This window comes from Centroberyx affinis, unplaced genomic scaffold (assembly GCF_046629955.1).
Source record: "Centroberyx affinis isolate AG114_WGS23_722 - 3 ecotype Tasmania unplaced genomic scaffold, CSIRO-AGI_Caff_v1 ptg001948l_1, whole genome shotgun sequence".
Taxonomy (NCBI): Eukaryota; Metazoa; Chordata; class Actinopteri; order Beryciformes; family Berycidae; genus Centroberyx; species Centroberyx affinis.
Window position 1 is genome coordinate 79,313 of NW_027280305.1, and position 26,824 is coordinate 106,136.

The window sequence follows — 26,824 nt, forward strand, 5'->3', positions numbered from 1 at the left end:
CTGATACTTAACATGTTCATGAACAGATCCTGCTACTGTGGTTTTCAGTTGACTGTGGGTCCAATGTTTTAGAACATAATTTTGCCAAATAGCATTTTTATTGATAGTAAAGAACATTGCCAAGGGATACCATTTAGGAGAGATAGTTCCTGTTTGGGAGACAAGATCTACTTTTATTTATAAATACAAATGTTTGTGTAAACCAAGAATAGAAATGCAAAATGAGGATGGACCAGTTACTGCCTTGTTGTCTTAAAAGCAGGATCTGTTGTTGAATCTGTTCACCAACGTGTCAAATTTTTAAAGTTTTCAGGCTATTTTCGTGGCCTCATTCAAATGAATAGGAAGTAAAAATCCAAACGCTACAAACTCGTCCAGCTGCATCTGATCTTGGTGATTAGTTTATATTCTGGTTTTCATGGCGGTCAAGTGCCAAATAACCCCCATGTTAAAACTACGTGGAATATTGCTTTAAGCATCAGCTATGAAGCCTTCCTCTTTTCAGGTTCCAATTTACGCTGTGCTACTTCCAAGCCATAACCACTAGAGAGCGCCAGATAGCAGCTACTGTGGTGCCTTCAATATCACTGCTACAGGTGCACCACCAAATCTGAAGAACAGATGAGGAGGCTATCTTGCCAGCCATGAGACATTTCAGAAAAATATGAAAAGAGAGGAAACCAATAAATACAAGCTTGACAGTAACCTTTATTGAATCAAAAGGATTTTTTTTTTACAAATAATTTTGAATCAGGAAATACTTTTTGCAAACTACAACTTTGCATGAACATCAATTCTGAATTACATCTTTTATTAAAAACATCTTTATCTGTGGATTAGTTTATAAAACATGACATACAGACACCTTATACTACACTCCTCACAAAGTGCAGGTGATGTCATTTAACACACAAAAGAAGTTCCCCATTTCTTTGACAAACACACATAGTGTCCTCCACCTCGAAGTCACTTTTACAGGAAATCTCACAAATATTTTGTTTTTCTTAGGAAAAACAAAAAATACACTGGCACCATCGTAAACTGTGGCAAATGTAACATTTGAAATTTCTACAACAGGGCCGCAATTTAATACTTAAAAGGGTGAACATGGTAACCGTAATCACTGACTTGGGATACAATACAAAAGAAAGACAGTCAGCCCATCCTTGGATCATAAACCATCACAAATCAATTGCTCAACACCAGCCCAGACCATTACGCACTAAAACAGGCTAAGGTTGATTTGGATGCATTTTCCCACTCATTTTCCAGTGCAACTGTCAACTGATAAGGAACACTGGATATTTGTTATGTGTGTTGTTGTTGATGATGTTGTTTTTTAAAAAGCTGATTGTGATATCTGGTCCCAAATCTCCAAAGTAAGTAACTAGAGCCCTGTTACCCTCTGCTCCATTGCTCTCTTTTCCATTTAACTAAGAGAGCAAGGGGTAGAAAGCAATATTTGAAATGTGACACTTTGGGAATGCCATATATTTTCAAACACATATTTGATCATCCATCTTCTAACACAGACTCAGTGATAAGACTTAGTGAAGTGTAGTTCAGTAACAAAACCTGCTTCAATTAAAAAGACAAAGGAGGTTAAAATCTAATCAATTAATACTGAAACTTTAACAATAATCTATAAAGGTGGAAACAAAAAATCTTTGTACAAACATAATGCAGACAATGCACTCCCAAATTTAAACGTGTGAAGATTGGTGCACTCCCCAAAAATAAAAATAAATTCAGTGAATATAGCGACACAAGAAACAAATAAATAGCCAGTGTACACATCTAGGAGCCTCTTTCTGATATAAACTCCTTTCAGACTGTTCCTAATCTCTCCATACACAACAAAACAAAAATAAAAAAAGCATAAATATAAAAGCATCTTCTTTATATTCCATGTCAAAAAAACCACATAAATAAATACAAAATTACTAAAATTGTTCTTATCGTTAGTATAAAAATTGATAATAAAAAAGGAGAATCTTCAGTCTTCAGGTTTTCCGCTCTCTTCCTTTATTAAGTTTGTTTGTAAATATATTTTTTTTCCATTGAATAGTTCTGTCCATTTCCTTTACAAGTCTCTACTTAAACTGGTCTGGGATCAGATTCATCTGAGAATGGATACTTGTGGGAGGGCTGGAGATGCCTTCTGACCAATCAGACATATTGGAATGTGGGGACGAGCTGGACCATTGGTCAGGGGAGCCAGGGGAGGGAGTTAGAAAAGGATGGTCGGGCACCTGTAGCTGGTGATTAGGTGTGTTGTCCATGGGGCCAGAATAGCTGTGCTGGGAAGGAGGGGTGAGGAATTGGGTGCCGAGGATCTGGGTCTCCTGGGGCATTATCGTGTGGATGGGCATGGAGCGGTCAGACCCGTTCAGCTCAACACTGGGGAAACCCTGGCTCAGGCCCTGCCCTGCTGTGGTGGAGTTGGAGTTCTGGTGCTGGAGCTGCCGGGAGTGAGCCTGCTGCATCATGTGTGGAGATGTGCCCAGGTGGCTGCTCTGCAGACCCTGGTAGCCCATGATCTGTGACAGTGTGGCCGTGCTGACCCCGTGGAGAGGACCCAGCAGGTTGTGGGACATGGGCGGGCCCTGGTTGAAGCTTCCCTGCTGTGCCACACCCGGGTGCATCCTGGAGATCCAATCACACTGGCCTCCTCTGCCCCCGACTCCACCTATGGACGTTGTGCCTTGACTGCCGGGGCTGGACACAGGTAGGTGGGAGAGGCGGGGTGGGTTGAGGTCAAAAGACAAACAGCCCATATCCTGGCCTTTGCCCATGATCTGGCCCATATGGGAGTCTCCACTGCCCTGTAGGTGATTGAGAGACATAGGTGGGGACTGCTGGAAGGGTGAAGTGATGGGAGGGGAAGCCACATCAGACAGGTAACCATGGGGTGACTCCAGGGAATCAACTGGAGAGAGGACAGCTGAGGTGTCCAGCAGATTCCCCTTCCCATCCAGCGACTTTTTCTTCTTCACTCTAATTTCTTTGCCGCCGTCCTTCCCTCCTTTCCCACCGGCACTGAGCTTGCGGACCTTCTTGATAGAAAGACTGGGCTTGAGGCTGCCAAGGTAGCCGTTGGGGGAGCAGAGAGGTGGGGAGAGGCTGGACGTGCTCTGTGGGACACTGTGGAGCCCAGGACTCCGAACCAGGTTGTACTCATCCAGCAGGCGGACGATGTCATGGTGCATGCGCTCCTGGGCGATATCTCTGGGCAGCTGGTCTAGATGGTCAGTGATCTCACGGTTGGCAAAGTGCTCCAGCAGAACCTTGGCTGTCTCATAGCTGCCTTCACGGGCAGCTAGGAACAGTGGCGTCTCCTCCTACAGAAAATACACAAACAACACCGTAAATACACTGAATATACTACTGTGAATCTAAGGGCGTAAATACTGAAATGGCTTCATCACAATGGCATCCATTTCACGCACCTTGTTGTTTTGCATGTCTTTGTTGGCACCATTCTTCAACAACACCATAGCAGCCTCCACGTTGTTTACAGCTGCTGCCCAGTGAAGAGCAGATTTACCTGCAGAGAGAGAGAGAGAGAGAAGGAGAGTGAGGGCATGGATTAAAATGACAATCCAGCACATTGCAGGAAATTTTATGGTCGATGGAGATGATAAGGTGAGAAAAAAGTGACCTACCAGAGTCGTCTATGGCATTGGCATCAGCGTGGCAGTTGATAAGCTCCTCCACCATTCCTTCAACAGCCAGTCGGGCAGCCAGAATCAGCGGTGTTGTTCCGTCATGCATGCGAGCATCAAGATCAGTGGCACGGTTCCGAATTAAAATCTGCAATAACACAGACTTGGTGAGTTTCCTTGCTCAAAAAAACTGCATCCATAGGCCTCTACACAATAGCCACCAAGGCCTAGAGAACTGTGAAACTCCTGCAGTAGAATCAGTTACCTGGAACACTCCCTGTGCATCAGCAGCCACAGCAGCATGAAGAGGGGTGCGGCCCATGTTGTCCTGAACGTTGGCGTCGGCACTAGACTCCAGGAGGCGTTTGGCAGCATCAGAGCGGGCGTACCGGGCAGCCAGGTGGAGGGCAGTCTCGCCCGTGCGGTCGGTCTGGTTGTGGAGGTTGGCCCCCTGGTAAATGAAGTCAGAGATGATCTCTGCTGAGGGATCCTCTTCCTCTTCACTGTTACCAGTCTCCAGTCCTCCACCACTGCAGGAGGCAATCATCAGGGGAGTGAAACCATCTGAAAGAAGAAGGGAGAGAATTACATTTTAGGACCACTGTGAATTTCTAGTCATGTGTCCATCACTGTTCACAGGACATGACTGCAGAAGACAAAATCTATATTGTGTTTTTTCATGAAACACAATGGTAATTACATTCTGCTGTACAAAATATGTTGCCTGTTAGTGAAAATTGATTCATATTTACTGTGGCAGTGATTGCCTTCAGGGAGTCAGATTATAATCACCATATTCTCAGTGGTGGCAGAGGTGACAGCAAATAAAATCATTATGCAAATTCTGTGTTTTGACACAAACACTTAGTGGCTGTCCACACCTGCGCTGTGTTATCATAGCTAAATATTTTGATGATCATAAGACAACACATACTCTGGAATTTTATGAGAAGGCACATTGTTGTTTAAGCAGTCTTTCTATATACATCTGATATGCTATAAGCTATGCTAGTGGTTCAGTTGTTAACATTAACTAGCAAGCCAAGTAGCCTAATGTTACTCTTCTCCATAGATGAGATTAAGGCAGCAGATGAACTAGGGATCCAGAGAGCTAAAATCACAATCAAACAAACTGTAATTTAAAACACTAGTTGTACACACCAGGTCCTCTGACATTGACATCCATACAGTCATTCTCTATCTCCCCCTGAGGAGGGGTAGGGGCAATGGAGGCGATTCGCAGGTCCGCTGCATCCAGGTGCTGCTGAGTCCACTTCCTGTGGTCAGTATGGTCACTCAAGTCCAACATGGCCTGCTCCTCAAACTGAAAAGTAAAAAGCCCCTTAATCAGCATACCAATCATCATCTCAGAATCAGTGCAGGTGAAAATGGTTGAGGATAGCTGGTTTGGTAAAACACAGGATATTCAAACAAGGACATCAGGAGATGTTTCTCTTACCCTAAAGCGTCTGGTGTCTGGATCATCTTCATCCCATTCATTTTGATTGTCATCCATAAGATTGATGTCAGAGTTTTTCATTGGCCTGATGAAAATAGGAGGCAAAGGTTAGATTTGACATCAAATGCAGAATACAAATGCTGATACAATGGTATGCAATACAGTACACTACTTTATATTAATCAATATTAATCAATTATGGCAAGGGAAAATGCACATCTGGATGCATTCATAATCCATATCAGAGTAAATGTGTGGCTACACTTTCAAGTCTACTTACTTCAGTCCAACAGAATCCTCTCCAACAGGCTCTCTGCGTTTCTTTTTGCTGGGCTCTGACACTTTGAATCCCTCAGGAAACCAGAGCTGGCCATGTTCCCGGCGCCGCTTACGGGACACCAAGACACCAAGGCAGATGAAGCCCAAAGCAGCCAAGCCCAGGAAGACCACGTACATGGGATAGAGCTCTGAATTGGGGGGAGTAGGTCTCACACCTGAAAAGATTAGCAATGTCAGAACGGGTTAATTAGGACTACAACCTGAATCACAAGCTAAACACACTGTGGTGGCAGCCTTGTAATGTAATAGGTCGAACACACAAGGGAAAGGGCTGGAGCTGGGTTACTTACTAGTGACAGCTTCAATATAGGGAACATTGAGATTCCCACTGGAGGCCAGCGCTCCAAGGAACGCAGCTACATCTGTGGCACTCTGGAAGCATTCAGTGGACTGCTGGTAACACTGACGGTTGTCAATCTCCAGGTACACCACAGACCTATGAGAAGAAACAGGTGGAAAGGTTAACATTTAACTCTCTGCCCTCTACAATGCAAATACAGATAGATTCCTGATTGAAAATGGTTACAGACATGTTCCACTTAAAAAATCTGTTTTTTAAAGAGCATCAAAAGTGGCACCTACCCTTTAACTTGCATGGGGTCCAGCTCTCTGCGTCTCCGTGGGCTGACCATGGCAGACACACTGTCCTTCACTTGACCCAAAACATTAGCCGGCATCGCAGCCCACTCGGGCCAGCCATCTGTGGAACGCTTCACATTATGCTTGGCCAGTTCCTGCTCACTGCCATAGTAAGGGAAGATCATCGGTTCCCCCTTCGCATCGCGGCGGAACACTACGTTGGTGTGAAGAACACTGCTGAGTTCTCGGAGGAAGGCTGAAGAACCGTTTTTCAGCTGTTCTGGGGGTATGTGGACCACCAAAACTAAGTGGCCATCTGCCAACTTCTCTGGCATGTTGTTGGCACAGTCCAGGCCGTCCCACTCACATTCTGCATTGTTGCAGCCCTGGTCACAATGACCATCAGCATAGTGATCTTTACAGTACTGGTCATACAGCGGGCTGGGGAAGAAAGCAAGGAGACTTGGTTGATATTCTGATTGGCATGTCAGCAAGAACACAGATCACACATTTGATGTACATTTGTTATTTGATCTCCTCTCTGTAAAAGCTATGACAGATCCAAAGAATACAAATAAGAATCACAACTCTGTTCTACTCCTTCTACTCACTTGCATTGTCCCTCCTGTCCCTGACAGTCAAAGCCATCATAGAGACACCCAGGGCTGTTGCACTGCTCGTCACACTTCCCATCATTGAAGTACCGCCAGCACTGCAAAGCTGCAGAGCAGTTCTGCCACGGATCATCAAAATTGAGCGAGCAATCTCCTCCATCCCAGCCGCAGGCGTGGTTGTTGCACAGCGAGTCGCAGATGTGGTTCCCTGCCCACTCGTCACACTGAGGAATCTCACAGCTCACCTCCACTTCCGGAGGTGGGGTGATGTCACGGCCAAACCCTCCAGGGAAGGAGTAGTCCAGGATGTGACAGAGCAGGCCGTTGAAATTGCTGGGGCAGCTGCAGTGGAAGAAAGGATCATCTGGGGTGACCTGGCAAGTGCCCCCGTTGTAGCAGGGGTTGGAAATGCAGGGGCTGTCAGTGGGGGTCTGGCACTCGGGCCCAGTGAAGGCTGGTGGGCACAGGCAGCGCGGGCTGAGGTGGCCTGACACACACGTGCCTCCGTTCCTACAATTGAGACTGCCGCAGGAGCGAGAGTCATACTCGCACGAAGAGCCGGTGAAGCCCTAGGTGGACAAATACAGACAGTGGTTATGGTCAGTGTATTATATATGAGGGAAACGGAATAATAGTTTCCAATGGTATGAATACTTCACACAGTTAATGCTCTACTCACCGGTGGGCATTTGCAGATGAAACCATGAGGGGTGTTACTGGCAACAGCACACGTTCCTCCGTTTCTGCAGGGTCTTCCTTTACAGCCATCAAACACCTTGTCACACCGCTGACCTGGAGAACAATGGCAAAACAGTACTGCATGTGTCAGGTACAGTTATGAACATGTAGGCCCTGTACACAGGGACATTGCTGTCTTTTGATGTTGCCATGGATGCACGTCAGTACCTGTATATCCAGTGTGGCACTCGCAGCGGTAGCTGTTGGTGAGCTGAATGCAGTTGTAGGAGCCCCTGGGGTCACAGGGGTCCGACAGACACTCGTTGACATCACCCTCACAGCGCTCGCCTACGTAGCCCGCCGGGCATATACAGTGGTAGCCTCCAATCCGGTCCACACACTTGCCGTTGTTGAAGCACTTGGGCTCATTGGTCAGTGGGTCGGTGGAGGGGTTGCAGTCATCCAGGTTGATCTCACAGTGGACACCTAAGGGAAATGAAAAGGTTGAAAATTGGAAAATGCACACAACTTAATTTTTGTGTTCATCCATTTGTTCCCATGTGAGTGTGGGTATGTGTGTGTGTGCGCGCGTGTTGTAGAGGCTCATACCTTGTGTTCCTCTGGGACAGGAGCATTTGTATGTGTTGATGAGGTCAATGCAGGTGCCTCCATTCTGGCAGGGCTGAGACTGACATTCATTGATCTCTTTAGAGCAGTTCACCCCATGGTATCCAGGGAGACACTGACAGAGAGAACAACAGAATTATTCTAAAGCGCATTTACAGACCATCGATATGAGTCAATATTTTTTATTGAAGCTAGATTAGCTATGAACATATTAACTGGAATTTTATAGAGACATCAATGTTTTGTATCAAGCCCTCCTTAGCCAGTTGCACATCGTGTAGAGTATCCTGAAAATTCAGGAATATTCCAACAATCTCCCATCATATCTGATTTAAGTAATTCTCTGAATGAAGTCTTAGAGCCCATACCTCACAGCTGTAGCCTCCCAGATAGTCAGTACAGGTGGCTCCATTCTGGCAGGGGTTGGGTGAGCACTCATCCACTTGGTCCTGGCAGTAACTCCCGGTGTAGCCAGCCTGGCAGCGGCAATAGTGTGTGTTTCCCGCATCCAGACATTGGCCTGAGTTCCTACAGAGGTGAACAACCTCCACACCTGCGATCAAGAAAAAGTTAGGAATTAGATCTAAAACACACTGAGAACAGAACACACAAATCTAACTCATTTTTCCCTTGCAGATTAAACCAAATGGCACTGTCACATGAAGGGAAATAACTTTTGCCTGCGTATTGTACCTTGCTGTTTGGCTGCTACCTCACAGGATACACTGGGGATGTCACAGTAAAGGCCAGTCCATCCAGTCTGACACTGGCAGGTATAGGAGGCTCCCTGCTGCCAGCAGGACCCCCCATTTTTACAGGGGGATGAGTCACACCACCGTACAAGATTCTGCCAGGGAAACAAAGAAGGGAAGATTCTTGTTGAACTGTACAAATAAGCACAAACACATGATAGCAACACAGACGATTTAACTACTCCATTACTCTCGTTGAATACTTCCATCCTATCCCTTTTCCATACCTGGCAATTGATTCCTGTGTAGCCATGAGGACAGGTGCACTTGTAGGTCCCATAGCTGTCAAGGCACGTGCCTCCATTGATGCATGGTTTGGAGTCACACTCATTGATATCATGTTGGCAGTAACTGCCAGTGAAACCAGGCAGGCACAGGCAGGTGAAGGCATTGATGCCATCCACACAGGTGCCACCATTGAAGCAAGAGCTACAGAAGCACAAGAAGACAGTCAAAAAGTTAAACACTGATTATTAATCCAGTAATGACATGCTTTGGGTTAATTATTCAGCTAAGTTAAACAGTTAATCAAAATAAAGGCCTAGTCATGCATCTGTGTCAGTTTAATCTTATGTAGCTATTATTCTGTCATGGTGAAGTACCTCTCAGTGCAGTCGTTGGTGTTGATCTCACAGTTGATGCCACTGAAGCCAGGTGGGCAGGTGCATGTATAGCTGTTGACACAGTCGGTGCAGTTGGCCCCATTCTTACATGGGTTACTCTCACACTCGTTGATGTCCTGCTCACACCTGCCCCCGCGAAAACCTGGCAGACAGGTGCACACAAAAGTGTCGATGCCATCCCTGCACAGACCGCCGTTACTGCAGGGATCTGAAAGGAGAGAGAGCAAATACGATTAGACAGTTAGTCAAAGTCGGCCAGCAATGTTTTAAATGGCCGAACAGATGAGAATCCATGAAGATGCAGATCTCCCCCTTACTTGGTTTGCAGTCATCGACGTCTGTCTCACACTTCTGGCCGGAGTAACCCGGCTGGCACTTGCACTGGTAGCTACCCACAGTGTTGAGGCAAGTAGCACCGTTGCGGCATGGGCTCTTCACACATTCGTTGATATCTATCTCACACGTTTGACCTTGAGGTGAAGAAAAAGATAGGGAAAAGACAGTTAATCACATTATTCAATGAATGGATGGATGGATGGATGGATGGATGGAGAGATGGATAGATAGATGAATAGATGAATGGATGGATACCTTGCCATCCTTCAGGGCAGATGCAGGAGAAGCTCTGGAAGTCTTCAGACTCCTTACATACTCCTCCGTTTTTACAGGGTCTGGGGCTGCAGGGGGCCAGCAGCGTCTCACAATTTTCACCTGGTGGTTGGACGAGAGCAGAAAACACATCAGTGTCTGCTGCTGTGTCTACACACTACTTTCACTTTTACTTACACAATGACACAAAACACTCTTAAAGTATGATTCAGCATGGCAATATCAATTCTTATTTTGCTATCTCTCCAGTCCCCTAAAAGATTTCATTTTGAAGAGTGACATCAATTTTTAAAAGCCCAGTTTCCATCCCACTTCCTTATCCGTTTCCACGACAACCTGGCCAAGCAGGAAGTGCCTGTTTCCTGCTATTGTGTGATCACAGACAGGAAACAGGACGCGGCTGAACAGGGAATGGGGCTTGGAACAGGCTCCAGTTCCCAGCCTTATATTAGCCACCATGGCATGTTATTCCAAAACACACACACTGTTATCCCTGCAAAGCAGACAGGCAGATCTTTCCACACAGAGATGACAAAAACATAGTGGCCATTAGGTGGTCTGATGTTTTCTAAAATAACATAGGATGGGATAACTCTTCTGCCTGGAAAGTGTATTTTTCTTTTGGATGATTCTATCTTTACATTTTTAGACCCAGTGCAGATGTGTGAGTCAGCAGGTGCCTAAATTAAAAACCCAGGATATAGTCTGTTTCTTTGAGCTATCACAAGGATCTATGTAGAGCATGTACGTCAAGCAGTGAGATTTCATACCAGTGTAGGGCAGTAAGCAGTTGCACTTGTATCCAGCCACATCATCAATGCAAGTGCCTTGGTTGAGGCAGGGGTTGGAGGCACACTCATTGATGTTAGTTTGGCAGTTAGGTCCTACAGTGGTGGGATTAGAGAACACACATGGGTTAGATACTGGCTACCAGAACCCACACTCAATCTTGATGAGACCAAACAAAAGAAAGGGAGAGATAAAGAGTGCAGAAAGGGGGTGAAAGACTAGAGGCAAACTACTAGTCAGGGTTATAACTGACCACTGAAGCCGGCTCTGCAGGTGCAGTGGTATCCGCTGGTCATGTCCTTGCAGGTTCCCCCATTCATACATGGGTTGGACTCACACTCGTTGTTATTGATGTCACAGTTTGGGCCGCTCCAGCCGGAATCACAGAAACATTTGTAGCTGCAATGCAAATGAAATGATAGGTCAGTGGTGTATTTGTCTGCTTGATTGCCATTCATGCCACTTCTTGTAACTCATTTGTGTCTTCAAAATGAATCTTTGCTCACCCATTGATGAGATCATGGCATCGGCCATGGATGCAGGGGTTGCTGCCACACTCATCCACCTGCGACAAACAGGTGGCGTCATTGTAGCCCTCTGGGCACAGGCAGGTGAAGCTGTTGATGCCATCAATGCAGGTGCCCCCATTGTGACAGGGGTTGATGGCACACTCGTCAATGTTGATGTTACACATTGCTCCTGAAAGACAATGTGATATGATGTCAGGACAATATTCATCTATTGGAGTATGCCTTTCTGAGTATGACTTTTGAGATAACCCATTCAGATAAACGTGTGCTTTGATGAATATTCACATCGGCCATTGTAAATGCCCCACAGCTGGACCCTTTGCTCTGTGGTGTGGTATTCTCTAATCTTTTTTAAGCAGCTAGCTGAGGTGCAGTGGGGGATTTTTGGACAATAGACAACACTAAAGACTCCCCCCACAGACTGAACAGGCAGAGGCTGTTGCTGCTCCAGTGTCTGCCAGGCCTGCCTGCCCCTGGAGGCCGTATCCTCTCCTTCATTGATTGAATGCGGGCTTGGTGAATAGGCAGAGGGAGGGTTTCAGCTGGATCTGAGCGGGGGAGGTGCTGCTGGGAATGGGGGGGGGGGCTGCACTCTCCATACACACACACCACCCCCCCTTCAGGGAGGACTAACCTCACCCAGGGCTGTTTACGGGGACAGAAGGCCAGACCCCATTTCACACACGGCCGAGTAACAATTAACCCCCCTCTGATCCCCCACCCACCTCCCTCCTCCTCTGCTCTTCATCAATCAGAAAGGGGAGGGCCCAACTGCCTGCTCTGCAATTACAATAGTCCTCTGTCCCCCTGTGTCTGAGTCCTGCCGTGCCCTCCGCACTCACCCCGTAAGCACAAAAAGATGGAGGGGAGGAAGAGGAGGAGGGATACACAGCAGCCTGCACACACACACTTGTTCCTCACTGCCCCCTCTTTAGCATAATCACACACATACACACTCACAGCCACTACCAGTCAGAACCGGCTCTACTGGGCCATGAAAGGGGATCCTCATGGGAATAGGCAGATAGGAGTGGTGCACTAGCAAAAGTTTGGATCAGACATTATTACCTACATTTTTAATTGTACAAAAATATACTGTATATATGTTACAGGTGGACATGTGTCTGTGAAGTAACTTGACTAGCTATCAATGTGATTTGTCATGCACCTGCACACAAATAAACATCAAGCATGTGTTTAAAGCCCAGAGTCTTTCCCTTTTAAAATATCACCTTACAGACTCTTTCAAGACTCAACGTCATAGAGCCTTTTCAAATGGCAAACAAAGTTAGGGCTTGTGTTTTTGAATGTGTGTTAGTGTGTGTGCACGTATCAGGTTTGGGACTGTGTTCCTTTCTGTGTTCCCCCCCATCCCACACAGGCAATCTGACACCATTGTTCTGCAGAACTGGACCCGCCAGCCACCTGTCCTACCTGCCCCTCCCCATGCACAGGGGACCATCCCCTGCACCTGTAAACCCCACCCAGCACTCACCTGTGTAGCCCGGCTCACATGCACACTCATAGCCGTTGATTTTGTCAATGCACGTCCCGTAGTCGCAGGGCTTGCTCTTGCAGTCATCCAGGTTCACCTCACAGTTGAAACCTGCATGTTGGAACAAAAGTTAAGTAAAGAACATGAGGAAAATCACACAGAGTTGGAATTGGAATATAGAGTTGAAGTATGGACATTTAGGGGATATGACTCTGACCTGCAGTGCCCTTGGGACAGGCACAGTTATATGTGTTCTCTTTGTCCTGACAAGTGCCTCCATTCTTGCAGGGCTGGCTCAGACACTCGTTGATGTTGGTCTCACACAGCCGGCCGGTGTAGCCCGGGCGGCAGTAGCATGTGAAGGAGGCTAGGCCATCCTTACAGGTGCCATAGTGGCAGGGGTCGGAGTAGCATTCGTTGATGTCAGTCTCACAGTGCTGCCCTGTGTAACCTGGACAGGAAGAGAGAGTAAGTATTTAATAGAATGACAACGTTCTATCAACATTGGGAGAGTAACAAGAAGAATCTAAATTGTGTAAATTAACATTAAATACAACAATAAGTTGTATTAATGAACATTAGGAAAAAATAAAAATGAGAAACAATGGTGTGGTGTACCTTCAGTGCATTCACAAGTGTATTTGTTGGGACCATCAGTACACTTAGCTCCATTCTTGCAGGGTGTGCTGGCACATTCATCAATGTCCACCTGACACAGACTCCCCGAAAAACCTGGAGATAAAACAGAAAACAAATAAGAAACTGTAAAATTTGTTTCTTTAAATAATGGTTTAGGCCATGTGGCCATGCATGCACCAATGACTAGATCAAAATCAATCCCTGCAGACAGAAAATGCATTTTCCAAAAAAATCTCTCTCATCATGTCCTCTACATACATGGCTACAGTGTGCATAATGAGAAAATGTGGGAAAGAAAACCTCATTAGCATCCCAAGTAGGTCTGGGGGACACTGAAGGTCATAACGCACTATTTCATCTCTCCCTCCTTCCACCCCCCTTCCTCAGCTCTACCCGTGCAGTGAAACTTTTCTTTCAAACCACAGCACAATTGCCTCCAACTCACCACCCATAACCCAATCCCTGCCCCCATTTTTGGCGCTAAGCTCTTACACAAACTGTCATGCCCGCCAAATATGCTAATGTTTCTGCAAGGCCATTATTCCACCCTCTCTCCCAGACATCGGAAAAGGCTACAGTGCTACTATTGCGACTGGAAAATCATTAACATTCATTCTGTGAACCATATATGGCATGCTATACTCATTGACAGATGAGTTAATGATTCACTCTCCAACACGCTACTCTCCCGCTGTGAGACCCAGAAGGATCAAAGAACCAATTTCCTTCACTCCTTTACTCTATGTATTTTCCATTCCCTGTAGTTTTCTCACCTTTGGGGCACTCGCAGTGGAAGGAGTTGATCTTGTCGATGCACTTGCCATTGTTAAGGCAAGGCATGCTGGCACACTCGTCTGTGTTGATGTGGCAGAACACACCCTCATACCCTGAAATCCCAAAGACACAGGAGGATGAAACAAACAGTGATTAGTCAAATCACTTACATTTTCCTTCCTAGGTCACTCTCCCTAAGTGTGTATCATAATTAGCATTGTCCAAATAATATCTTAGAAAAAATTATATAATATTTTGAGACACCATAAAAACAAGCACTAGAAACAGTGCTTTTATAGTCCAATGTTCTTACCTGGCATACAGATGCAGTGGAAGCCTCCAATCTGGTCCAGGCAGGTGGCATCGTTGTGGCAAGGATTAGACATGCACTCATTGACATCCATCTCGCAACGTGGGCCCTCGTAACCCTGGAGACACTTACACTGGAAGGACCCTTTGGTGTTCAGGCAGCGACCGCCATGTTCACAAGGGTTGGCACCTAAAACATAAAAGTGCACGATATGTCATATATCCATGCTAATTTATGCACACATGCTGTAGAGCGTTATATTTCACAACTGCAGCACCTTGTTAGAAGAAACTGGTTGTGTCTCTATTACTTACCCAGGGAGCATTCGTCAATGTCCAGGTTGCAGGCAGACCCGGTGTAACCTGGGGGGCAGGTGCAGATAGCCTTGCCATTGACTGGGTTGGTGTCACAGTTGGAGCCCTTTTGACATGGGTTGCTGATGCAGGCATCATCAAGGTGGCACAGTAAACCTGAGAGCAGCACAAAGGAAAACATTCTGTCAAACTCTATCATTATATTTAATAGTTCATTAAGATCCTCCTCAGTGTGTGTGTGTGTGTGTGTTTGTGTTTTAGCTGGAGGGGTCAGAGGTTGTCGCACCTGTGCGTCCATGTGGACACTCGCAGAAGAAGGAGGCCACGCGGTCGTGGCAGGTAGCACCGTGGTAACAAGCTGCACTGGCACAGTCGTCAATGTTCTCGCTGCAGTCGTCACCCGTCCACCCGTTGACACAGACGCAGTGATAGCTGCCATGAGTATCATGGCATGTCCCTCCGTTCTGACAGGCATTGGGCATCAACTCACACTCATCCACATTGTCAGTGCAGTACTGGCCTGAAAGGGACAGAAAAAGAGGCATAAGTACAGTGTGGGTGGAAGTTTAAAAAATGTTTTTCATTCATTTTTTCACAATTTATTCAGCGGAGTTGATTTAATCAATTCAAATAAACATGAATGTTGACAGTTATTTAATTAGCTTAGGTTACCTGTGTAATGAGGTGGGCACTGGCAGTTGTAGGTGTTCACCCCATCTACACACACACCGCCATTCTGACAATTGTGGCCTGGACAGTCATCGATGTTATGCTCACAGTTCTGACCGGTGAAGCCTGAGGAACACGGAAGGAGGAAGGCAGAGAAAGACGAGTAGTGAAAAGGTAGGGAGAAAGAGAGAAAGACAAACAATTAGGCAACATTTACTTTTAGGTAATAATCCGACCCTCGCTTCCTCCTGTTATCACTATGCACTTAAGTGAAAGATAAGCTTTTATATATTCCTGTGGCAGCTTGTTTGAACGCTCTATAAATGACAGTTCGGCCTGTCTCCTTTCCCAACATCAAAGGTTTGAGTGGGAGTTTTACAGCCGCGATAGTCTGATTAACTATCAACCCGCAGCTCTGCAGGTGTCCATGCAGCTTCACTATCTGTCTGCATTCCAGCACGGACACCCACGAGACTCGCACAGCATGGGTTAAACTTTAACATACAACACAATATCCCTCATTCATCTACATATCTAAACAATGTAATCTTAACTATACACACAATAGGCCAATAAGCACACGCAGCTGAAAGAGAGAAATAAGGATCCAACATTGATCCCCACAGGAATGATCTGGTGAGCAGCTCTATAGAAAAGTAATTAATACAGTGTGGTTTGGACTGGGTGGGAAAGAAAGTCTCCACAGCTGCACTCCCAACGCTAACAGCACTAACCACAATTACCCAAGATTAACCAAAGTTTTACACAACGCTGCAACGGCTTTGGGTGCCAGTACAATAAAGATGTCAAACAGACCGGTCATATTTGGCTGGAAAACAAGAGAAGTTTGGGTGTATGTGTGACCGCATGAATAGGTGTGTGTTTGTGTATATCTGTATGTCTATGTGTATGTGTGCATGCCTGCTTGTAGGGGGGCTCGCTGGTGATTATCAGAAGGAAACGTCTGTGTGACTGCATCCTGCCAGTGGAGACTGGTGGAGAGAGGGGGGGGGGCAACCACAGGATGCTCTTTCCACCCAATCAGATCTTACTACAACAACAGATTGGTTATTAGGTCAACTGATGTAATAGCAAAATTCAAGTATGTGTTTTGTTAATACACTGCCCATATGCACTGCCCAACAGAGAAAGTCAATAATTCTTGTTCTGCCCAGTTATTGTCTAATGTGCAGATATGTGTCTGTCTGTTACCTGGCAGGCAGCTGCAGTCATAGGTGGTATCTCCCTTCTGGACACAGGTGCCTCCATTCTGGCAGGGTGAGGGGCTGCATGGCATGTAGGGGGTCTCGCACTGCTGGCCAGTGTACTCCTGAGGACAGCGGCAATGGTACGAGCCCACCTCATTCACACACACGCCACCGTTACGGCAGGGAGTCGGCGTCTGGGCACACTCGTTGACGTCCTGCTTGCAGGTTTGACCGTGGAAGGCGGGTGGGCAGGCGCAGATATAGTGGGAATCAAAGGCTGAGCACTGGCCGCCGTTGGCACATGGATTGGAAGCACATGGGTTGGCGAGCTGGCAAGTTTTACCTTGAAAACAGGACAGCAACAGAGAAACACAATCGTTAATCATCTAATGACACATGCTCTCGTGATCAAATGTTCCACGAGAGTACAGAGAAAATTAATCAAACTGATGACATTTTGGCACATGTTAGCTACATACCTAACCACCCAGGTGGGCAGCGGCAGCGGTAGGCAGAGAGGGTGATGAGGTCACATGTTCCTCCGTTACGACAGGGGGAGCTCATGCAGGCGTGGTTCGTGGGTGTCAGGCACAGCTGGTCAGTGAAACCCAGCCGGCACACGCAGCGGAAATCAAACGTATTGCCATGGGACACAGGCCGGCATTCGCCACCGTTGCGGCAGGGTGAAGGACTGCAGGGACTAGGGTACTGGCACCGACTGCCCACATAGTCACTGGGGCACCTGAGGGTAGACAGTGAGGGGGGAAACAGAGAACATGATCAGAGGGAGTGAAAAAAGACTAAAATTAGGGGGGAAAAATCATTATCAAACTGTTACATATGATGATTTGACGACAAACTCAGTCATCCTATGTCAGCATCATCTCAAATTCACAATTCCCAAGCTTTTGTCAGCATTTGAAACAGCATATCTTATTTACCCAGCTCCATTTTTTTAATCACTGGAGGAATTATCTAACAAACCAGGGGAAAAGCGGAGGGGAGAGGAGAGGAGGGGGCTAGATGTTTCCCGCCCAGCAGTCCTAGTGCAGTGGGACAGGGGTGGCCTGTTGTTCTAGCGTGTCTCTCTGGATTAGACGCCCTCAGAACTTTGAAAACACATTCTGCCGGGACAACAGACGCCACAAAATAGTCTAGCCGTAACAGCCCGTTCCCAGCTACCTTTCGCCCCCAGGCTGTCCACCCTCATCCCAAATGACCGTAGAGATCAAGGGGACCACGGCGGCCCTGGCTGTCCCAGCATGAAACGCTGCATTCAGGCCCTAAGCCCTATGGGTGCGCCCCTCCCGTCCAGACTAACACCAAGGACAGACACTGCTACAGTCACCTAGTTCAAACTGTCTGATTATGAGAAGGGAAGATCGTTGTTCATTAGGCAGACACACTCTGGATTCCCAGGACAGAAACAGGAAAAGGACCACCAACCCCCTCCCCTCCAACCCCCTAATGGCTGGGTCATAATGAACACGGTCCTGCCGAAAATACAGATTAACAGGATTTCACTGAAATTGATTTTCAAACTGTGAAGTGCTCAGAGGTCAATTGATTTAGTCTAAGTGCCTGATGCGTATGCGGGGCCTAGCTGGCATGTAACTGTGAAGTCCTGTCTGTGTCACGTGTAGGCGCATTTAAAGTCAGCAAATAAGTGTGTGTTTATGTTTGAATCGGTGCTTGTGTGAGAGTGTGTCGGTGTGCATACGAGCGTGTGAGTGTTTATGTGTGTAAGAGAGGGCATCTGTTGGCCTCCTAGAATCTCCACAGGGAGCAGGTGCGCATGTTAATGAAGGCAGCTGTTGGACAGGGCTCCTCCCCCCTCTCTCTCCCCCTCCTTCCTTCTCTACTCCCCTTCTCCCTCCGGCCCTCCCCCCTCTCTCCCCTCTGTCCCCTTGTCAGATGGGGGTGCTGACAAGCCAACCTCTCCTCTAGGGACATAAAGAACCCATGTGAAGTCAGCTGTTGCAACTTCTGTCTCTCCGTCACCCCCCCCCCCCCTTCTTTCTTCCATTCCTCTCTTTCTTACCTGTTCCTCCTTTCACTACCTTTTTCCTTCGCTGCACTGACTGTTCTCCATTTCCCCGCCTGACTTCTAGCCACATTCTCCCTTTCACGCCCCTGTTTTCTCATTTCTCCTATGTGTACTTTTAACAGCTCTCAACAGTTCGCCTTTTACAGCGTTCTCCTCATGTCACATGAGACTGCTGAAAACTCCATCGTTGATTCAGAGTTAGGTGAGACCGACCAGGGAGTTTTCAACGGTCTCATGTGCCCAACAGGGAGCCCAGACAGTTGCAATTGGCAGAAGACTGTCAGAGTACTTGGGTTGGCTTTGAAGTCTGCCCGCTTCCTATTTCACTGTAGCATGAAAACCTACTGAAGTAAGCACTAACGGAAGTCACCATTTTTGTATAAAGTACTTACTCAGCATTGTAATGTAGAGTCATGTAGATGTCATGTATGGTCTTTGTGTGTATGTGTGTGTGTGTGTGTGTGTGTGTGTGCTTCCTAACTAACTGTAATAGATCTTCTTTGTCCTGAAGTCAATGCAGTCTGAGATAAAGATCCACCCACATGCTGAAAGGCTCAGCAACACACCCCGGCAACAGGTCTCTCCCAGCGATGCAATGTCCCCTCAGGCCAGAGCAGATGCTTCCCCGACCCCTGACCCCAAACACTTTTGTGACTGTGGAACGGCCTCCTCGCCTCCTATCCCCTCTCTCCTCTGTCCCTGCTGGGCCTGATCTACCATCTGCCACTCTGGGGGTGACTTTAGCCTCCAACACAAAACCAGCCTCACTCTCACTGTGCAGTGGAAATGCCACCGCTGTGGAAAATGTGATGTAGATGAACGGGGGAGGAAGCGGTGGGGGTACAGTGTGTGTGTATGTGTGTGTGTTACACTGTTGGCTTTTACCGTCATCTTGTTTATGAAAATGGCTCAGGGTCGCCATCTATTTTTCTGTCTCCCCTACTCTCTCCCCTCTACCCGCACTCCCCCTTCTTTCTCCTCAAACCTCTCTCAAATTTCTGTCCTCTCCTTATTATTCCTTTTGTCTAGTTAGCCGATGTTCCCTCGGATCTGTCCAATCATTAGCCAATGTCTGACCCCCGGGGTCCACATCTGTTAGTAAGACCAAGACCAGAACAGAACAGCTCTGCTAGAGGAAATGAGAAATGCACTAGGGCCTGGAGTGCTCTAAACTCCCACCATAAAGACTGGTCGGCACTTTACTGTCACTGCAGGATCAGTGTGCTTAATACTGCTGTGTGAGATCAACAGAGTGTAGCCAAGAGGAGGTGTAACAGTAACACATACAGCAGAACAAGTGAGTTATCCAAACAAGTCTATGAATTCTCTATTAAAAGGTTGGTCTGGTGCAAATTTGCTTTCTCTCTGAGGCTTAATTGGTTTGTCAGTCTAAAGGTAAGAAAACAACAACATCAAATCAGTTTATTAATGCCAGTGCAGCCATTCTAACAAAATATTATAAATTGAGGTGACAGAGAAAGCCTATGAGAAAAAATATTAAATATAATTTCAACATGTATGTTGGCTTAGTGAGGTAAAATCTTGCAAAATGCAAAACTAAGAGTTTGCAGTCTGGCGTGCAAAATGAAGTGACTTCATCAGTTTACATACTGCCTCCTTCAAAACACTTCCTGTAACTGCTGTCTGAGAAAGTGTAAATCAAAATGCAAACACAGGAAGTGGTAAACGCGGACAGCTCTCTGCTCTGCCCGTGACAAAGGGGTCATGAGAAGAAAGGCTGATAGAAAGATCAAGTTGATAGTAATGAAGCTGGCCATTTAGTGTCTCACTTTTTAGAGAATGAAGTGGGAAGACTTATGAGGGCCAGTCGCACAGAGGAGGACTCAACACCTGCTTGACTGATGATGGCAGCATCACTTTCATGCACAGAATACCAGACCCCAAACACCACGGTCATAACTTGAATAGCGCGGCTAAAAAAATACCAAAACATTTGTGTCTGTGTAGTGTGTGTGTGTAATACACCTTGTTCTTCTTATTTCAGTGCAGGGTTTAGTTTAGTTTAGTTTATTAGGATCCCCATTAGCTGTCACCAAGGTAACAGCTAGTCTTCCAGATAGGTGTTTAAAAACACAAAATCACCTCCCAACACTATTGCGACATTCTACCTCACAGCCAAACAAGGACCAAACACCTGCCTGTCACTCTGCCCACGATTGTGGTTAACAGTGATAACACATCTGCTGCTGCGCCTCTAGCCTGGAGACAATTGCTCAGCTTAGAAATGATATCAGTGGGTGTGATGGTGGCTCAGTTGGCTGAGGCGCAAACCATGCAACCGCAGTGTCCTGGGTTTAAGTCCGACCTGGGACAGTGAGGGCTAACTGAGCCAAATGACTTTCAAAGAGACTGTGAATGAGATCATATAAAGGCTAAAGGAAAGTGTCCCAGGATGGAGGCCCCTAACTCATAATCTTTCTGCTTATGCAGGTCGTACATAAAAGATACGGACACACACACACACACAAATACACATATATACACATATAACCCATTACCCCCCTTGCCCCATGCACTCTAGTGCAATGTTGAGCTGCCAGAAGAGTTGGTGTGTCTACATTTGACAGCCTGCGCTGGTGCATGTGAACTTTCAGCACCCACTAGAGCCAAATGGCTTCTTATCTCTGTGCTCTAACCAGCAGGGCTTTGATCCCTGGGCTCTGAGGATCTCCAGACACACAGGATCCTGATCACAGCCCGGTCTCTGGGCTTTTCCCTGCTCCCAGTTGACCCAGAGTAAAATATGTTGCTTCATCTGGGGCAGAGAAGATTGGACCTTTTCCACCAGTCCCCCCACCAACCCCGTTCAGTGCTGTATACGGCTCCTGGCATCTGGGGAATGGGCCCAGCCAGGGGAGTGGCAGACTTAGAGCTTAAACCCCAATAAAACCCCAACACCAGCAAGCACACTTGACCCAGCCATGCACTTGTATGCCGCTGATACGCCTAAGCCCATGAGGAGCTGAGTCTTCACAGAGTCCTCCCCAGTAATCCTATAGGAGGACAAATGAAGAGCAGCATTCCTTCAGGGAGGGCGCAACATCTCTTCAGCAGGGGGGTACTCTAGACAGTCTTTATGGGTCAGGAATTTTATCATCAATAAGCAATACCAGACACCGCTGTGCAAGGTCAAAGAGGTCCGATCACACACGCAAGTTCCCCATCTGATGTGACCGCTGCAGACTTTCTATCCGTTTTCTGCCTCAAGTCTATTTCCGTCAGACGACTTATATGCTGCGAGACATCCAGCGAGACAGTTGAGATGTTTTCAACGTTTATTATTAACCGCGAGCTCAAACCAAAACAGTGTCTATTTCAGCAAAGCGGCAATGACAGTCATGCACAGGGTCGAGAGGTGTAAGGGCAACAACCTCTCAACCTCCCTGTACCCTCATTACTGTCTCACAAATGGAATCTAAATTTGACTCACACGTAGCTATGCCCTAAAATGCTTTTAAGCAGCCTACATAACAAGCAGACGAGAGCTCTGCGAAACAGGAAGCCCAAGACCTTCAGATAACCTCTCACTTCACAGAATCACTGTTGAGGGCTTTCCCATTACACTGCTTCGCTGTGTGTCTGTGTGTCTGGATCCGCCGCACACTGAAACTGTATGATCGTAGTAAAATACAACAGCTTTGAGTCTGCACATCAGTGGAACCTAAGACGCTACTCTGATTTTCCCCACACTGACCTATTTTACTATCATGAATTAATCAGTGGGGCAAAGATATGATTTCACAAAGAAAGCAAATTAATGCCTGAGTATGAACTATGTAGTTACTGTAAAATCCAAATGGAAATGCTTTAAAAACACTAAGATTATATCAGTTCTTCATCATCAAATCTTAACAGCCGATGTGTTTGGTTTCCTTCTTTTTACCTTTTGTTATATATTTCCAGACGAACAGCTAATTGAATATTCCAGACAAACCTAACTAAAAATCAAATCAATCTTCATAGAGATAAATATATTGTGATTAGATCAACAGGATATAAGTCAGTTCCTGTTTTGTGGATGATCCATGTCAAAAGGATTTAAAAGAGGCTATTTTTAGAAACAGGAAGGACAGAAAAGTTTTGAGGACATTGTCCAAAAGGTATTCCTGTTTTCTGTGGAGTATTAAGAGATTGGCCATCCAGTCTGCAGGAGGGAGCTGTGGAAAACTGTCTGGAAAACCAATTCGGTCTCAACACGGTCATAATCCCAGCAAACCCATCTGTAAAACATGATTACCATAGTCAAACCAAGTCTAACCCTGTTCTGTATGCCAACATGTGATTTCACTCTCAGCTCTCATACTCGTGGGAACTGCGCTGAAATCTGCTTGTTGGGAGGATTTAAATGCCTTTTACCACTCAAAATCGGTGTTGCCATATGCTCACACGCCACACCATAAACCACATGTACCAAATGACTGTTTTGGTTTTTTTTCCTTCCAAGCAATGAGTCACTGGTAAATTCAACTATGTACACATGTGACAGGTTTAAAACCTTTGGCATTTCCAGCATACACCTTCCACTTACCATCATCTGGTGGGAACTGTACATCATAACATCACACAACTCATCCCTGATCTGAATCTGGGTCACTGTTTTCACTCCAGACAGTGCCAACCTCTTCTCCATTTTAACTGGTGTGCAAAGAATCATTGTCCCCATGTGGGCTTTGCTCCCGTGTAACCCAGACATTTCCAAATTGCATTTGCCAGTGAATACAGCATAGAATTAAAAAAAAAAAAACACACAAGATTGATCATTACGGAGGCCCTCCTGGCATGGACGCTACACTCTGACCCCTGACGCCGAGGCTCCTAATGCACTCTCTGACTGATGGCTGTTTGGCTTGGTGAGGATGAATGATTAATGAGAGGAAAAGCAAGGAGGAAGAGAGAGAGGGTGGGTGGAGTGATGCTCCTATCCTGTCTGTTTTTAATTGGACCGAGCAGAGATGGAGACCACAATAACAGCTTTGTGGAGGGAGGTGGGGGGGGGACGTAGAGAGAGTTTCTGTGTGTGAATGTGTGCACACGTGTGTCTGTGTGGAGGCCTGCGTGAGTGTGTGTGCGCGCGTGTGTGGGGGAGGAGGAGGAGGAGGAGGAGGAGGAGGAGGAGGGGTACAGATTAGATACTATGAATTGCGGCCCTGGGCTAGTAGCGTGGGGCCCTCAATGGTGCCCCCTTGTCCCCACAGACCAAGGAAGCGCCTGCCATGACCAGATGCCCTCGGGGTAGACAGGCCACCCCTGAGTTGCTTGATAAAAATGACACCACAGCTGGAAAACACGATAAAGACTAACTGAGTTCTAACTAAACTTCTCTGATCCCTCCATCTATAGATGGGATGACCTGACAGAAAGTGGAATCTAAAAATGTACACCCTCTTCTCACTCTCGGGTCGTTTGTCTTCCTTCGTAATAATACTCAAGATGGAATCACCAAGCACACACACACAGTTACATAACATAGTCGCCTAAAAGGAATATGTGTTAGCATAAGAGCCTCACCCACATACTATCAGCATCAACCCCTGGCCTACACAAATAGCCTGCAATCTGCCCCTCTGTCTGTTCCCACTTGTTTGCCTTCAAATTTCTGCACTTTATTCCAATTAATCTCACTCTCTCAACATCCAATCCAATTACATTTCACAGCCATCTGGCTTTCTAATGGAGATCACAAGGGGTGCGGTGGGGGTGGGGGTGTGTATCCATTCAGAAAGCAGGAGACAAGCCCTTTGGAGGTGGGGGGAGGGGGGTTGGATGGGGGTGGGGGGCTATGGCAGGGGTTTGGTGTGTGTTGTGGTGTTTGGGGTGGCTGTGGCATTATGGGAAGCCCCACTCAGATTAGTCACACAGCATTACTCTGACTACGGGACAATGGCTGACGGGCGGCGGGCGAGCCCCAGCTGTCGCCCATGAAAGAGCAGAGAAACAAGATTTAGGACTGGACGCGTCCTCTCACTTTGCTGGTGAAGGGGTCTTGCATTCATTAACAACCCCACTGATGGCGGCGGGGGGAGCTTTTGTCCAGCTACCCCTCTCTCACCTCTCCAGCACTCTGGAATTGGACTCTTTTTTTAATTTCTTCTCTTCTCAACTCTTTTATTTAGGGGAATGTGTGCAGGCACACGGGGCCCTGTGGCTCCTGGAGGGGCACCGGAGCACAGCAGCCCAGAGGAAACTCAAGGGCCTCTGGTTGCCGGGTGCAGGCTCCTCTCAAAGACCGGAATGAAAGGGGGAATATGTGGCCCCTCTCCTTTCTATCCAAGAGCACTCTAAAGTACCAATACTACACCGCACTACCAGGCCTGCACAAATGCCAAAACGCCTCATCAAATACCACAGGTCTAGGCTCGACCCAACACAAAAAAGTTAACAGCAAAAGTCAATACATTGAAATGTTACCGTGTTCTGTTAAGGTCTGAAACAGCATTTGGGGGATCACAAGTTGCTCCCTCTTATAATCTGCTTGTTACTTACTTGCATTCTCCATTTCCATTGGAGGTGGCTTCACATCTCCCTCCATTCAGACATGATTCAGTGGGTAGAGCGCATCTTAGACCTGTGGAGGGCGTGAACATTTTTAAATGCCGTTAAAACACATTTTTTACCTAACCACTAAATCACAACGCAATCACATGCATTCGTGTGAAATCAATGTTGGTATGAATCTTGTTGTAGCTGTTTAGGATAATGACAAATAATGGCTTAAGCAAAGGTGAAAAAAATTATGGGAAATCGTTTCCACTAGTCAACTGCAAATATTATTCACAGGAATTTTTTTTTTTTTAAAGCACGCGCGCTTGCACGGCCTCATCTGTAATTGATTTGCTACTCCTGGGCTTACACGGGTGTCCGTGGGGGATATTGGAAAGCTTGGTGGACACCGGTGAGGGCAGAGCGCGTGGTGCGTGGCTTTGGGGAGCACGCTTTGCGGGAAAAGCGCAGCAGCTGCGGAGCTCAGATGCGGAACAAAAGAAATCAGAGTCCAGCACGAGCCATAAAACACTCCTCAGTGGCATTGTTTACCGGCAGACGGGAATAACAGCACCCCCACCACCCCCCACCCGGCACTCACACTCTCCCACACACACAGACAAAAGCTGCCCTCCCCTCGCCTCCCCCGCGCCCCCCAGCCGCAACACACGCACCAACTTCTTTACCCCATTATCTCCCCCCCGATATTTAAAACCTGTTCTCACACTACTTCAAGAGACGACGTTTATCAAGGCCTGAGGCAATTTAATGAAATGCAGTCAACAAAATGTGATTACAACAAGATGCACTTGTGTTTCCTGATAAAGTATCAGGAATAGTAGCAAAAACTAGGTTTTGGCCCACTAAGTATGTTTTAAGTATTATTTTCATCAGTTGCTGAGTCATGGATATAACGCATATTAGGTAATGACTGGTCTGTCAGTGCGGGCACAATTATACATTGTATTAACAATTGTATTAACTTCTGCATTGTATTAAATGCGATATCTTTCACAAGCGCAAACCAGTGAAGTCCGCAGCGCAGCGTCTGTCCCAGCAGCGTTTGGCTGGTGCACTTTTAGTGGCTTAATTCCCACGAACTGGCAAAACTACTTAAAAGATAAGTCAGTGAAAGTTTAGAGCGGATTTAATAGCATCTACCAGTGTCTATTTCTCAGCTCAGTATCAGATAACATTATCAAAATCTAGGCCAGCCTAAAAGTCTATTTAAAACATCGATCAAATTAATACAGCCATTATCCATTCACTAATCGTTCATAAATTCCCTCATAACGTAGTCGAATTGTGATTAACCGTGTTTAAGTGCTGTGCCTCAAATATGCGCTGCATCCCGGTGCTTTGTTTGTGTACGAAATTCACAGGGAAGACACTTTACCTTGTGAGATGACGATTGCTGGAAACAGAAATGTTAGTTTCACAAAGAAACGATACATTCCTCCTCTTCAACTTCACAAATGCCGTACACTCCCGCGTAGGGTTTGCATAGATCCACAGTTTCGTACTCCCAGATGGTGGCTTAAAATAAATATCCTCTGCAAGTAAGTGAGTAAATCCAACAGAAAAGACTCGTCTCCAAGAGGAC

General features: G+C 46.5%; 1 protein-coding gene across 1 annotated transcript; it reads right to left on the reverse strand.

Moving 5' to 3' along the window:
• Positions 1-699: 699 nt before the first annotated feature.
• Positions 700-26,824, reverse strand: LOC139653674 (neurogenic locus notch homolog protein 1-like). The gene is made up of 34 exons (XM_071530594.1): positions 26,618-26,824; positions 25,225-25,306; positions 17,153-17,415; positions 16,678-17,016; positions 15,469-15,591; positions 15,083-15,316; positions 14,797-14,952; positions 14,486-14,671; positions 14,172-14,285; positions 13,378-13,491; positions 12,977-13,210; positions 12,760-12,870; positions 11,241-11,433; positions 10,988-11,133; positions 10,716-10,829; positions 9,928-10,047; positions 9,654-9,806; positions 9,316-9,544; positions 8,941-9,142; positions 8,655-8,808; positions 8,330-8,514; positions 7,944-8,076; positions 7,563-7,820; positions 7,336-7,448; positions 6,654-7,225; positions 6,046-6,483; positions 5,754-5,899; positions 5,405-5,618; positions 5,125-5,209; positions 4,827-4,989; positions 3,931-4,229; positions 3,666-3,813; positions 3,450-3,547; positions 700-3,341 (listed from the first exon to the last, which is right to left on the reverse strand). Exons 1-34 carry the CDS (start codon positions 26,673-26,675, stop codon positions 2,094-2,096), a joined length of 7,425 nt encoding a protein of 2,474 aa, XP_071386695.1. The 5' UTR covers positions 26,676-26,824; the 3' UTR covers positions 700-2,093.